Source organism: Protopterus annectens, chromosome 7.part0 (genome assembly GCF_019279795.1).
Source record: "Protopterus annectens isolate FY-2018-M chromosome 7.part0, PAN1.0, whole genome shotgun sequence".
Classification (NCBI taxonomy): Eukaryota; Metazoa; Chordata; order Ceratodontiformes; family Protopteridae; genus Protopterus; species Protopterus annectens.
The window spans coordinates 800082882-800098710 of NC_056739.1; the positions used below are offsets into that span (position 1 = coordinate 800082882).

Genomic DNA, 15829 nt, shown 5'->3' on the forward strand with positions numbered 1-15829 from the left:
TTTCTGCTTTCATCAACCTCTGTAACTGACCTTTTTTTCCTAGATGTTTTGAAATTTGTCTCAAGGAACCATTCAAGCAGTTTTGGCTCCTGAAAAGGGGAATAGATTTTATTCCAGAAAGTTCTGCATCCATCCTATCTCAATCACTTTTCATCCCCTTTTCAGGGATTTTTACATTTAGTGTTGCTTCCTTGCATTTTCTCTTCTCTGCTTTGCCCTTTGGCCTACTGCACAAAGGGCCTGTACCAAATGCCTTGCACCTCTGATTGCTGTTTTGCATGATGAAGGGGATACAGATCTTTCCTTATTTGGATGACCTGTTCAGGCTTCCTCTCCAGAGATTTTGCTTCTTCACTATACTATTTGTCAAAAGTCTAGGGTTTACAGTGAATTTCAAAGTCATTCCATGTTTGCAGGCTCCAGAAATCCCAGTGCTGGAATACCTGCCTCCTTCCAAGGCTTTAACTCTGCATTCTTTCAGTCCCTTCTCTGACCTCCATTACAACCTGGAAGTTTGTAAGGGCTCTGGGATACATGGCTTCCAGCATTTCTGTGCTTTCTCTGGCCAAGCTTCATATGAGAGCTCCAGTGGTTTTAAAGTCAGTCTGTCTTTATTCTCTAGACTTTTGCAATTCCTCTTCTCTCATGCCTCAAGCTGGAGCTTCAGTGGTGGATTCAATTCCTCAATCCAGGGCTTCCTTTTTCAACCTCCAATCCCCACTCAGGAACTTCTTTTTTTCAGATGCCTCTGACATGGGGTGGAGAGCTTCCTTTGGCCCTCAAGTTCAGGCCAGGGCCATTGGTCTCTGTCAAAAGGACCACATCAGTATCAAAGATGAGTTCTAGCCCTTCATCAAGGGCCCCTCAATCTTCAAACAATACTACATTGCACTACATCAACAAGCAAGGAGGGACACAGTCTCTTGTGCCAACCAGCACCTCAAGTTTCGGATCAAACTCTCTTCAGGCTGTTCATATTCCTTCATATCAGAACATTGTGGCAGTCTGAGCAGGTCCACAACAAAATCGTGAGTGAATACTTCAGAGATGGGTTTATGGACCTTGTCCACCAGTGGGGTACTCCTTGGGTAAATCTTTGCTCCCCCTCTGAACAGACAACTTCCTGTCTTGTGTCCTCTGGCTTGGAAGGTGGATGCCCCCTTTTCTTGGAAGGGATGTTTCTTTAAGCCTTCCTTCTCTTCCTCTCGTACAAAAAGTCCTGCTCCAGATAGAACAAGATGCTCCCAAAATATTGCTGAGGACCCCTTTTTTTAGCCTAGAAAGCATTTGTTCCTTCTGCATTTAGCAAAGAGTAGTCCTAAAGTTCTCATGAGTGGATGTACTTGCAAAAGACTACTTTTCAACTGACACTGGGTGATGCAGTTTAGATCCATTTTGGGCACCTTTTTTTCTGACCATGTGCTTTTTTTTCTGTAAGAGACCAAGAAGTCTTTATCCAAGTGTTCTGTTTTCATATCTTGTGTAACCTGGATCCACTTTCTGTCCTTTGGTTATCTCTGAATTATTCCATGCTGGCTTGGCATACTCTTCTGTTCAATGCTGAAAGCCCACCTATCGGACATTTCTGCTGGTCTGCCTTTGAATCCTCCTTTGGCTTCTAGATTTGAGGTCCCAACAATTCCTTAAAGGCAGCCTTCATATTGGGCCTCTTCAGGAAGCCTATTCCTCCTTCCTAGGACCTTTAATTGTCCCTGAAAAATTGAATCCGGTTCTTGAGCCTGCAACTTCATCTTTATAGTGTTCTTGTAAGACCATTCTTGGCCTTTACCTCCAGACTAGTGATTTGAGCTGCAGGCCATTATGGTTCTTATCCTTTAGTTTTTCCATAAGGACAGAAGGTCTTTGTAATACTTTTATGCCCAAGATTAAGGAGTTGTCCCTTAATCAGTCTTTGCCCACTTTTTTCCCTTCTCTGCAGTCTGCTAATGAGAAGGATGTTCACACTTGGATTTGCATAGACCACTCTGAAGCTATTCATAAATCTGAGCACCTTTCAGTTTCATCCTACATATTTAGATTTGGTGGTTTCTAAGCAAACGCTTCATGGATTTCTAAGGTAATTTCCTTTTACTCTTTATGGGGAAAAGCCTATTTTTTCTAAGGCTCACTCTTACCACACTTCTGGTACTGTTTTCAAAGAATTGACACCTGCATCCTTGAGGCAGCTATCAGATGTCCTCTTCACTGTTGCAATATTCACTCTTCTTTCTCTTGGATGGACATGTTCCTCCTTGGATTCTAGTTCTGAGAAAGGTATGTTTGTACTTGTGCACTATGCCATGCGTGGAGCATACACATGATGTGACATCCCTATTACAACACAAGGCTCCAGTATACTGACCAGATATTCCTAGGCAGGCGATCCCTATTGCAAGGAGTACTGCAACAGTGAAGAGGACATGTACTGTTAGATTTTAGACAACTGTATTTTGTCTGCAGCAGTTGCCAGTCTCCTGACTTGCTAGGTTAATGCAGGCATTTGGGAAAAGTTTATGTATAGCTGCATCTGGGTGAGGGAGTAAGTCTACTTTCCAGATGGTAGAATTGGTTAGCTTTACTCAAAGGGTTGGTGTGATGGTCTTGGGGAAATGTTAGTGTTCAGATGCCTAGCAGAGGTCCAGGGATTCCTCTGAGCAGGGAATTTACCTAACTAAGTTCAGGAATTGGGATAAGCAATGGAGTGCTGTAAGTGTTGCACAAGCAGGTGGTACATTCTAAGTGACCAGATAAGCCTGTCCATAGAATGCAAGGAACTACCAGACATTTCACCTGGAGCAAAATGTGGTCACACCATGAGGAAATGAAAGCTGAAGGGGGTAATCAAATGAAGCTAGATGCTGCTTATTGATGTAATGGAGCTCTAAACTTTGTTATTGCACACTTCAGTGTTGATATGGACTTTGAATTCTTGTATTGTCCTTGCCTGGGAGTTTTGGTGGAGTCTTGACAGTTCCACTACTTTGGTAATGAAAGTAAGTTGAACTTGGATGCATGGCAGATTCATGCTTTGTATAAAGGATGGTTTGAGGGCTGAATGTCATGGTTTGAGGGCTGAATGTCAGTAAGGAGAAAGAGGTAAGGTGAGTTTGGGTAACTCTTGTCAAGACTGTGGCTGAAAATCTGTCCCTTAATCTACTTGTGTTGCCTGGGCCTCTTCACCTATCCTTTTGTCCCCTTCAATCAGACTAGGAATTCCACCCCCCCATTCTGTAGTTTCACAATCCTCCCCATAAAGAAACTAGTGGTTGGTCTAACTTATCTTGCCTGTGCCCCTTCATGCCCTTTGAAGTTCCTTTTTTGTGGGGATCCTTGAGACTCCAAGCAACCGGATACCCTTACTACCAGAACTTTGCCCTGACTTTGGTATGGTAGAGCAGAATTACTTATTTTAGATGTTATCCCCTTGACAACCCAAATAGGCTGCAGCCACTGCCCATCACTCCACTCTAGGTACAACGCATTTTCCTGCTTTCACTCATTCTAGTGACTGCTAACATTTCCCCTCAAATTTGCTGTGGCCCAAGTGCAGGACTTGCAACTTGATTTTCACCTTTTACTTGGGCTTTTCAAAATTCTTTTAGAACAGCTTCCAGTTTGTTCCTGTTGGCAGCACTGCAGCCAGAACTTAAACCCCTTGAAGCACTCTTGACCTGCCGTCCCTTCAGCCATGTAAAAGTTCAGTTCTAGTTGGGTTTAAGGGCTCAAAAGCCATTGGCATTATAAAGCTAAGGGACTGGAGACAGTGTGACAGTTGAGCTGCATTTATTTGTGCTCTTGTCAAGTTCACCTGGAATCCAGCTCTGTTACATTTTGACTGATGCTCCTTGTATTGTACATAATGCTGTTTGCTGTCCTGAAGATCACTGCCTAGGAAAGTAGCCATTTCCTGATCACCCCTTTGCAAGGATACTCCACTTTCTGCCTTCTGTCCTCTGGCAAATCAAATCTGTCCTCTGGCAAATCAAATCTGTCCTCTGCTGGTACACCACATTTCACAGGCTCAGTGGAGTGAAGTCCATCTGGCCCCTATATTTTTGAAAGGCTCAGGCTTTTACATGCAATGAAAAGTGCTTGCTCTTTACATTTATCTTGGCAAAAGCACTTTAGTAATTGGTACTAAACTTCCTTTGTACTTGGTCTGAGATTTTCTTTAACCTGACTGCAGAGTTTTGTACTGGGAGGCAAATTACCACTATTGCCACCTCCTGTAAAAGCAAGTCTATCTTTACCTCTAGGGATGAGGCTAAATTTTCAAACTAGCTTGAGTGCTGTAGTCTTCGACAGTACTGCTAGGATTTGATTACAATATTTTTTTTTCTTAAGGTGATCATTAAATTTGAAAACGTGGTTTAGCATGACTTTGCTCTAGCAACTAAGCCAATCTACAAATAGAACAGAAGGTGTTCAGATTGGGTTCTAGACATGGCAGATAAGCAGTGATATTACTCTTGTGCTGGGGTAAGTGAACTGAAATGCTTATAATGCCCTCTACTAAAGCCCAGGGAAATGTCCCATTTAATGGAACTGGAATCAAACTGTTGGTAGAATCTGTTTTCCAAAGTGAAACCTCATGGAGAATTCTCCAGCATCCTGAAAGTTCCTTGTGTAGGACTCCACTGTAATCTGTTTGACCTTCTCTGCAACTGGAGTTACTCTGGCTTCTGCTGTTGTGCATCCTACCACCAGTCTTGGGCACTACCTTAATCTCCAGCTTCCTCTGCTACTCTTACTATAAATTTCTGTACTATACAGTAGTGCTGGTTGTACCACTTATGTACACCTTACTTGGCATTATTATTTGTTGAAGTTCTTGCTCAGTCTGCCTGTAATGCCACATAATCTGCATACAGAAACTCCGACCTGTTGTGATCCATCACCATTATGAACAGAGTTTATATGAGCTGAACTCTGCGCACACTTCCACTAGGAACCCTTCTGAGAACATTGTAATTGTCATTGGGTCCTTGTACATAGCCTGCACTAATTCTACCAATATTTGAGACTTTCCAAAGCTGCTTTCTTGTGACCATGTCATAGACTTCAATTCTAGGAAAGCCTGGTTGGATTTCCCTGGTTTCTTGGCCATCTTTCTCACTGGAAAAATTGGTCTGCTGTGCTGCATCTGGATCTGAATATGAACTGCTCATCTCAATCTTTCTATTCTGCAGATTTAGCAATCTCTCCGGAGCTTTCATGTATCGACAGGAGTTTGGCTCTGAATTGAATATTTTCCAGTCTGGGATGTAACTTCTTGTACCCTTGGATGCCATTTCTATCCTCTCGCCTAGCATCTTAGATTTTCTATGGCCTCAGAGCCTCCATTCAGATTCATTTTCTATGGTGGCCTTTCATCAGTGTCGTGGACAGAATGGCTTTATGGAGTTCTTTCAGAAGCTGCTGGAAATGCTCAATCTGCCTCTGTCCTATGGACTGGTGAGAAGGTAGTTGCTGGTGGCTGTTATGAAGGGTGTCCATCTTTGTCTGCCTTGTAGCTGGATGGCTTCCTTCCATTACTGAGCTGCTTTTCAGAAGCTGGCACTCCTGCCTTGTTTGCTATTGCAACTCCTCTTACCCCTCAAAGTAGCGGTCTCTTGTAGCTTGATCCCATATTCTCTCATTTCCTTTTTGAGGACTTCCTGCACTTCTGCATTCCAACATCAGCTTTCCTTGTGTACCTTTTTTCTGCACCTGGCTCTGCTGCATGTTATGCAATCCTCACATGCTGTTTTGAGTCACTGCCATTCTTCCAACTCCAAATCCACCCATTTCCTTGATGTACTTTCTGTCCAGTCAACTTCCCAAGTCTTCAACCTGGTGTCTGCCACAAGCTGCAAATGGCTAAAGATGGCTTCAAGGTCAATCAGTGGCTTGTACTGTGGGCCAACTGAATGGGGATGCCTTTGCAGTTGCTGATTCTAGTCCACTTCCCTTTCCTTACTTGCAGAAGTCTACCAGAGTTGCATGCTGGCCTTTTTATTTATTTTTTTTGTATGATCTTGTGGTTTAACCATATTGTCTAGCCATTTGCCAGACAAGTGTATAGAATAGCCTCTACTTATTCCTGTTGTCCCATGTGGACCCCGGCACTCCTCGTCCTGTTTGTCTGTCCCAATATGTGCATTCAGAACACCCAATTTGTTGCCCTGCTTTATCTAGTAGGTCCTGCAACTGCTGTCTTGTGATGCACTATCACAGCCCTAGTGTTGGGCATAGGTTGAGATTATAATGCCCTATCCTTGCACTAGTCTGCCAGGAGTCTCTAATTCTGAAATTTCTCACCACAATTCCCACCATTTCTAGTCTGTTATCCTGAGTAGTAGACTGAATCAGAGGCTCTGCTGCACTGCATTTACTTGTCTCCTAGATGCATAGGATGCCCAGCTTCCTCTGTACATTCGTGTCCTTCAGTTTCAAGCTGTGCCTTCTCAGTGAATCTGAAGGTAGGAAATTCATGTTTGGCAGGTTGTGCTGCATCCAGATTTTGCTTGTTATCCAAGGGTAACCTATGCTGGATGATTGGACCACTGTCTGCTTATTGACCCAGGGCTACTGGGCTTTAAAAGGCACACTGGTCAATAGGGGCAGATAAATATCTCCCACCATTAGCATAGGTGAGAGTAGGCCAGGTCCTCAACCCACTTATCACTAGCAAATACCATGCCTGTTTGGTAACTATAGTCAAAACATGCTTTACACCCACGTGGCTAGCCCTGACATTGTGCAGTCTGATCTGTATGTATTTTGAGGATACTACACACTATAGTAGGTACCCAAAGCAGCTGGTCTACATGATACTACCCTGACAGGCTGCCATCTATTATGTTGCTGACCAAAACACCACTCTTGGGCAAGTTTGAGATTGAAAAGACTGCATGGTTTTGGAAGATGGTAGAAATCTGATGGGGCGAACATGTAAACTTCATACAGACATTGGCCGGAAGCCAGCATTGAATCTTGTACCTTGTGCATGGGAGGGAAGACCTTAACCATTATGCCAACTGGTATATATTGAGGGGGCATTATTTGAAACCTTAGATTCAGTAGTGCACAGGATATGTAAGATGTACCTGCTGAGAACATGCACAAGTTGTACTGCCTGTAGTGACTCCTGAGTGGCTGTACATATTGGAATGGTGTGTGCAGAGCATGAAAATGCTGGTAGCTTAACGCACAGGGTTAAAATAGCTGTGGCAGAAGGAATGGGAGTTTTAATAGTAAAAGTTATGCATTACTAAGGGGCCTCAGTTTTGTTGTATTAGTGGCTTATAACCTCACCATGTGCAAATAGCTGTAATATCTTACTGGGGGCAGAGATGTGTTAATGCTGTCACCCACCATTTAAGAAGTTCTGATTTCTTTAATCATTAGATACTGCAACATTTTCCAACACTACTCTTACTTGGATGCAACCCAGAGTCCTCTATCCTCTAATCCCAGAGTTTGTCCAGGACAACAGAAGCATTAGCATTGGTGGAACCTTACTGGACAATGACGTAATCTTGCAGAGAGGTTACTTTCTGCAATTGAACAGGACTGTCTATGCACTGACCATTCCCCTTGGGGCAGAAGGAGGCTATTTAAAGGTAATTGTTTTTACTTAACACTTTGTCCAAGATGCAGGGATAAATTGTCAATTATACTCTTGCATTTTGGAGGAGACTATTTGTAACAAGTGTCTTGTAAATTACCTAATGTGTAAAAGAGTGCTTGTTTTTAAATTGCATTTTTCTTGGCATGTTTCCCTTTGCCTATTGTGCCTAGAAATATTCATTTTGCATCTAAATTTTGTTTTCTATTTTGATAGTTTGTGATTTATCTGATCATAATTAAAGATAGTTTGTGATTATCTGATCATAATTAAAGTTCTAAAAAGGTGGGCAGAAATGTAGGAATCTGCTAGGAGTGTCCCTCTCCAACCTTTTGAGGGAAATGCACACCTGTAGGCATTTTATCTGTGGTAAGTAAATCAGTGATGCAGCATTCAGTAGAAACTAATGCCAAGGTTCAGCATTGATTCCACAATACTAATGCCCCTACAATATGTCTACATGGTTGCCATTCTTGGAGTATCCACCAACTCCTGTAAAATTCTTCCCCACAATTTTCAACAGGCTATCTGGTTCTCCATTTTCTGTTAATGTTGAATGGTAAATACAAAACTTATTCTCTCCTTAGACCGTGTAACTTTCTAATTCTGCATTAGAAGTGAAAGTGCAATAAACTACCCTCTCCCCATGCCCAATGACTTTATGGTGGTTTCATGCTTTAGCATCCTGCTCAGAGCATCTCTAATAAGAATCTTTCAGAAATTGTTCATCTGCAGATTCTTCACCTGGCTAGATGGGTAGATATGTGTAATTAGGTGCAGAAACCAGCAAAATGTTCTACCTTTGCCAGAAGCAGGGGTTTTGTTTACACTTCTGTGATCTGCTAAAGTTGTGTAGGTATTTTGGGCAGAAGTGACCCACACACTTTCCAGCAGACTTGCATGGAGTTCATGGTGGACTCTCACTGGTGGCCCCACTGAATTATATTGGGCACACATTCACATGTGGGAGCAACTTGAGTTACCAGAATGTGCTGGGGAAGTGGTAGTCTTTCCCCCCACCATGGGAATGACATGCTCCTTTGTCCATGGGTTAAGATCCGTGATGTGAGCAGATGTAAATAACTATTTTGGTTGAAGAGGCCTCTAATAGTAAACTAAGTGGTTTTGGAGTAAATTAGCATTCCATTTCACCTACCTCTTATCTTGCCCTTTTAACCAATGTTACACCCTCTTAATGGATTCCCTTTGCCAATTTCCTTAAGCTAGTCTGGGGACTGCTTTCACAGACTCTGGGGTTACCTGGTATCTGCAACCTGTCCTTCCTGGTCACCACATCTCTAGGTATTTGTTGTCTATCTAGGAACTTTACTCCTGCGTTCATCCACTGCACCTTTCTGGAAGTTTTCCTTCAAACTTCCTGACATCTGTGGAATGACATCCCTTTTATCTGTGATCTATGAATAGACTCCAGCTTTCAGATGACTGCAGCCACAGGCCTGATACTATATGGTACAAATTGGATGAGACTTCCCAATGTTCTTGTGGTTACTTCCATCCCTACACTTAATACTTTACTACCTTTGGGCAGCACCATTAGTGATTTTGTATTGTGGCAGTGAACCTCGCCTGTAATTTTTCTGACTTTGCTCGGCATTTCCAGGTTGGAGTTCAAATCCCCCATTCTGGGAAGTGAATCCTATTCCCTTGGGTACTGCAGAGATTTAAGGATCTGGGTCAGTTCCTGTGATTCATTTTCCTCCTTTCCACTCACTGCAGTGCACTGATCCCACCTACCGTGTTTTTCCCTCTACTCCCCCCCCCCCCCCCCCCAAAAAAAAAAAAGCGGCTACTAGGAAAGCTGCACACGTGTGGGATGGCATTGGATCTTTCTAGGTAAATTATGACTGTTCTACTCCAGCACAAGAGTGAGATTCCAGATAGCCTTGTGGCATCCAGGAAAGGAATCTGTCTTTCCCTTGGAATTCTGCATCTTCCTGCCACTCCAATTGTGGTGCCATGGATTTTTCCTTTTCATCGGCAGCAATACTGTTGCTGTAATCCATCCCTTCCTCCCCTGTAGTGTTCAGTGATTTGCTGACAAAACTCCAGGTGATCGGCCAGCACTCTAGCCAGACCCATAAGTATCAGAGAGGCAGCTCTTTTGTGCCTTAATCTCAAGGCTAGGAGAGCCTCTTCCACATTTCCCATCTAGTCTCAACTGCTGTCCCCATCCTTTCCAGCATACCATTTCCCTTTCCCCTGTTTACACTTGAGGCAAAAAAATGTATGGAGTGTATCCTGATTTTCTTTGCCTTCCATGCCTTTACTTCACCTGGTCAGGTTTGCTCATGCACATTCTTACTCCACCTGGAAGCTCCCTTTTAAATGTTTTGCTCTTCACTCCTTGTCCTGCTTTTCCAGTGCCTTCTCTGGATTCTGTACCCTGTTCATTGGCCTAATCACTTTTATACTCTTGTCCAGCTGTGCTGCCTTTGTTTGAACCAGAAGGTTATTGGACCACTAATCCATGTCCATAATTTATTCATTCATGGGCCGTTTAACTCAGACTAGCCAAATCTCTGCATAATGTATCCTCAAGAGTTCATGGTGTCCAAAAGACAGCAGACAGCCTCAGATGGCCAAGCCCAAAATAATGCCAATAAGATATGGTACACAAGACTGGATTCTGTTACTTACCCCACTGTGAATGTATAATGATCCGTTAAATTTTCCAAATTGGTTTACAAGATGTCCCTTTCCTTGATATGAAAGGGACTTCCATATAAGGCACAACCCCATCAGCTTCTAGTTGAAGATCATGGTCCTTTAATCCTGGCTATTCATGATGCTAGTTTGCTTGGGTGCAGGACAGAGGGACTTCTGCATGGATATCCAGACAAAGGTGATGGAGGCTGGATGAGACCTAAGTGTAGGCTCTAAAGTCTTGGCAAAGCTTTGAGTTAATCCAGTAGATGTGGCCTTTCTAGCTGTGGAAGATGCTTGAAGACTTTCGAGCATAAGTGGGTATTGTAGGTTTATGGGTACTAATTTAGCTGCCCTTGTAGGCTATCATTTTAACCATGGACTGTTCCCTTTTTGTGCTTAAAATAACCTATCCCATTTGGTTATAGATCTGCCTTACCCATTCCATGAGTGATATTACCCATTTAGGATCATGCCATATGTGATGGGAGGTACTGTCAACACAAGCTAGCTGTCAACACAAGCTAGCTGGAATTTTGTAAATATCAAACTGATTTATGCAAGATGCTTGTGTTACAAATGTATTGGAACTCTTCATGTATCAAACTGATTTGTACAGATATTGCTTGAAATGTATCTAGTGTGCCCTACTGGAGAGAGCAAAAATGTACATGCAGTATTGTAACCATCTCTTAAATGTGTGCTTTAACAGAGGAAACTAAGGTTAACCTCAGTCCACCATGGGCTATGCCATAAAGATGGTATCTCGCAGGTTTCAATGCAGCCAGAGACTATCTGTACTAGAAAGCTTTCTGTATTGTCTTTTGGGGTGAACTAATTACTACTCTGAGGAGTGGAGGTATGAAATTGTTTAGACTTCCAACACCTGCCACAGATCTGAGCAAAAGCACTTTGTATGCAAGTGCTAAATCCAGTCGGCCAGTTTTCCACAATGGGGGTTTGCATGGGCGATGCCATTCTGCAAGCTATCCCAGACATAATAGATATTGAGTCTCTTGGAGAAACCTGAGCATTCATGGATCTGACAACCAGGACCATTCACCACATCTGTTTTACTCCTATTGGGTAGGGTGGAACCCTTAGTGAAGCTAAATTTCTTTGAACCAGTCTTTCAATGTTAAGTATTTCCTGTGATTAACTGTCACTGAATATACTTTCATTTATTAAATATATTAACCTTTTATTGTGATTCTACTTTGTAGAGATGAGTGTACTTGCATAGTTGCTGTGGGCCACTCCTAATAGCCTTGCTCTTGGTCAAATTACCATTTTTAATTTGCTCTAACTTTTCCAAGAGTACCTGATATAAAGTAGCTGGCAAGAGTGTCTGGTGGCAATAACCACCTTGTCTTCAGGTCAAGAAGGGGGTATGGCTAGTAAACCTGTGCCAGCCTTTCCAGTGTGTGTAAATCTCTCGGTGGGTCAGCTACTTGGGGCAGGGAGATGAAGCACTGGTTGGACAGTGTTGGAGGTCTTGGCTTGGACACTTGGCTGAAATCTCAACACTCTAGCTGTGCCGTTGGGAGTCATATTGGGGATCTGGAGAAAGCCTGGGGCTGGTTTCTCCCTCTAACTGTTCCCTGTGTGCTCTTAAGGAAAATTGTGCTTGACTGTACTTGATGCAGACAGCTGCATCTGGAAATAGTGTACCTGTTAAACCTCCCAGTGAATATCCCCACTGGTGCCAGTGGTTAGGATTGAGGCACTTTGATTACTGGCCCAGAGTTGGAGGGGTTACTGCACCATACATAATTTGAGGGGACCCATGCATGGAAAAGCTTTTAGGAGCAGACTCTGCCCATTATTACAAGGGGCAGTCGTGGAGTAAATCTGTTTCCAAGATGCATAGATCTAGGCTGTGCTCAAATGGAGTCTGTTCCACAACATGGGTATCCTCTGCAAAATACCTGTCCCTACATACTCTTCTGTTGATGGTTTAGGTCCTTAAACCTAGTATTTCTGTAGTAAATCTCAGTAATGGGTTGGACGATGCCTTGTATGCCGGGTTGGACAATGCCTTGTATGCCAGACACAAGTCACCTCTTAGCATTGGTCCATGTAGGATGTGTTTAGGCCTTGTACCTCCTGAAGGAAGTATAGATGGAATTGCTACTTGTTTCTAGATGATATGCATTTTGAAATGCAACTTGGGTGGTATCACCTTATTGACATATGGTGAAAGGGGCAGTTTGGATAAAGGTGATTGTGGAGGTCTCTAATATGAGGGAAATCTTTTTTTGCCAAATAAAATTGCACTTCGGCATTTACCTTTAGCCCATGATCAGAAAACCAGGTAGTCTTAACCCCCCATAAGTGCCTGGGGGAGGAGCTTATGGTGGCATTCAGTATGTAGTAATTGGCAAGTCTGAGACTGCCATAGCTTTAATCTCCCGTCTCCAAAATGAGGAACATTAGCCCTCGTGGATCAAATGAGCGAAATGTGGAACGCTAACTGCTTTAACTAGGAAGGTCATATGATTTCTTTTAATTGATATTCATGGTAAATAGAAATGAAGTCAGTCCAACTACTAATGTTGGATGTGTGATGGACCTTTCAGTGTGGAACTGAGGAATATGAACTTCACATGAGGTACATTTCTCATAATGAAGTACACTTTAGGGGTATGGCCACACTACCTCTTCAGTAAAGTAGGTGCCAAAGAAATTAACCCAAGACCCAGAGCCTGGGAAGTTCAATTGGTGCCTGGTGGGTGGGGCCTGTCAGAGCCGGCCAACTATCCCTTGGACAACATGGGGATCTAATGCTGGGAAAGCTTGACACTTGCATGCAGAAATTTTATCAGAAGCATTGGCTGGGTCCAGGTAAACTGTGTGAATGGAGTAGCTTCATCTGTGGCTTAAAAGGCCCTATCAAACTCATTCTACTGAGTAGACATTGTCCCTTAAAACTAGATTGATTTGGATAAGGGGACTGCATGTATGCTCTTAAGTAATGAGACTGGTTTGTGGTGGGGCCACCTCTCTGTAGTGGGGTCACAGTGAAGTCAAAGTATGTGGTATGTATCCAGTATTTAAGGTTAAACCAACTAAAAGGATTGATTTTTAAGATTTATTTGGTGCTGACTGGAGCAGCCTGGACCAATAAACTCCAGGTTCTATATGGAGAACAGGGCTTACTCTAGATCGGAGGAATATGGGGAGTACTTGAAACCTGAGTGTTTGAAGCTTTACCTAGAATTTCTTTGTTATGATTAGGGTATTGGTAATATCCTCTGGGGCAGAAATGGATAATGTCTGACAAATGTCAGATTCGTGACCTAGGAAGTCTTGCAGCAGTGGTGACTTTTCATTAGGCCTTGCATTTCAACCTGTTTTAGAACACTTATGTGATGGGAGAAGGGCTTTTACTGTCTACAACCTGGTAGAATTGTAGTAATTGTAGTAAGGGTTTATTTCCTTTACATCATATGGGGACAGATTCCTCTTTGCAGTTTAGATGGACAAAAATTGCAGCTCTATCCCTTGTTACATCAGCATGATCAATGTTTGCTAATTGCCTTTAGACATCTTAATTCTGGAGGACAACATCCAGAGTTGTCTTCTCTGGTTCAGTTCTGTACTGGATGGCTGTTCCCCTCCTAAGACTGCAACACTTATCTTCTGCCAATGAGGTCAATTTTGCAGCATTCTTGTGGTAGTCAGGTGCCCACAACTCATTCTACCACACTTCTAGCCTTTCATCTTCCCTTTACATACCTTTTAATGCAATTTTTTTTCCAAGCAAGATTCTCTAACTCCCCAGTTTGCTAATGCTTCGTAAACTATGCAGAGCCCCTTTTATGGCATTGCCCTGTCTGCTGGCCATTTTTGTGCTTTATTGGGAGTTTTACCTTTAATCTGAATCTACCCATATACCCAGGTCCTTTAAATGAGTCTACTGTTTCAGTGTGTGCTGTATTAAATATTCACCTTTCAGTTTTTCTCCCAAATCTGGTATGCTTAGTTTTTTGATGTATTAACATATGTGCCCAAATGGTCAATTTAGGCAAATTATTTTGCAGACCTGCCTCATCTGTAACACTTGCAATCAGTTTATCCAATTGCAGGCCATCAGCATATAGACTGTAGAGCACCGCAGATGAAAAAGTAAGGTCTGAAAGATGCAATCTAAACAAGGGCCTATGACAGAGCCCTGTGGGACACCTTGACTGTAACAAAGGATTTCACCTGTCCAGTTGTGATACTTGCCATGTCCTATTTAAGCCCTGCAGCTATCCATCTCAACAGTACATCAATACCTAGTTGTACTAATTTATTGATCAGTGTTTTGTGCATTACCCTGTCAAATGCTGAAGTTAAATCTATATAAATTGCATCACAATTTTTCATTCCTAGCGGTTATAAAACATGTTACAGGTGGTAATAGATCTATTTTCAACATGTGCATGCTGATATAAAAGTCCCAACCTATCCAGTTCCGACCAACTTATTACGTTCTCCATTTTTCCACATGAAAGTAGACTTGAGGGTCTGTATGATTCTGGGTTTGTCCTACTCCCCTTTCCCTTAGATGGGTTTAATAAGTGCATGTCTCCAATCTTGAGGAATCTCCCCATATTTATATAACTGAATAATTGATGTAATGGCAGTGTAAGTAAGTGTTCTAGGGTCATTGTTCTCTCCCTGCGGTTTGTTTGGAACCAGTTTACACTTTCAGTATAATCTAATTTGATTCCAGTATCTGGGGTTACCTGGATGTCGCTAGGACAACTTGCCACCCCTTTTGTGAAGCTTTGCATTACATTTTGTAAATATATCTAATCTGTTGTATCTGAGAATAAATTTTAGAATCTGCACAGTTTATCAATTTGTGTATCTTTACTCCTTCCCATTGTGTGTCTTCAAATTTTTCTTGATCTGTTTGTCTGGTTCATTTATTTCAGTTTTCAAAGTTGTAATTCGACTTTTCTTCCATTTCTTATATTTTTTTTTTGTCTCCTCTTAATCTGGCATCTTGTTATGGAAATATACCTGCTGATGTTGCATGAATAGATACTGAAACTTTATTTACTTTTTTGCACTCCATTTCTCTTTTCAAAACTTTCACATTCAGTCTGCAATTTTTCCACTGGACACCTCACTTTTTATATAGTAACTGTTTTGCTTGCCTATAATGTAATTATTGCATTGGCTTAGATTCAGTTTGGCAGAATTATCTAGCAACAAATGACTATGATCACTGCATATAAATGGTGGTAAAACTTGACTTGAAGTTACAGTAATTTCTTTGGGAACAAACTGTATCTAGTATATTCCGTCCCCTGGTAGGTTTTAGAATCTGAAGCATTTGTTCCTGAATATACTTACTGTTGAATCAATATTCTAGTCTTTCTGGTAAATTTTAATATTCCCTCCTGTTTCATGTAAGAAATGTAGGAATTCCTCGGTCATCTGCACTTGACTTTGCTGGTTTGCACACTCCAATTGTTACATGTTCAGGGTTGTCTTGTCACAGTTGGTCTATAGTATTGGTGTCATCATTAAGCATGTAGTAATCAAGTTTGATAGATATCT

The 15829-nt window shown here is 42.1% G+C and overlaps 1 protein-coding gene across 2 annotated transcripts in view; it reads left to right on the plus strand.

Moving 5' to 3' along the window:
* The window catches only part of LOC122805848, a 116469-nt gene that overhangs the window by 60509 nt on the left and 40131 nt on the right, over positions 1-15829 (plus strand). For both annotated transcript variants that reach the window (XM_044076104.1, XM_044076103.1), the window contains exon 9: positions 7390-7604. In XM_044076104.1, the coding sequence (XP_043932039.1) occupies positions 7390-7604 (215 nt within the window). The remainder of the gene's footprint in view (positions 1-7389; positions 7605-15829) is intronic.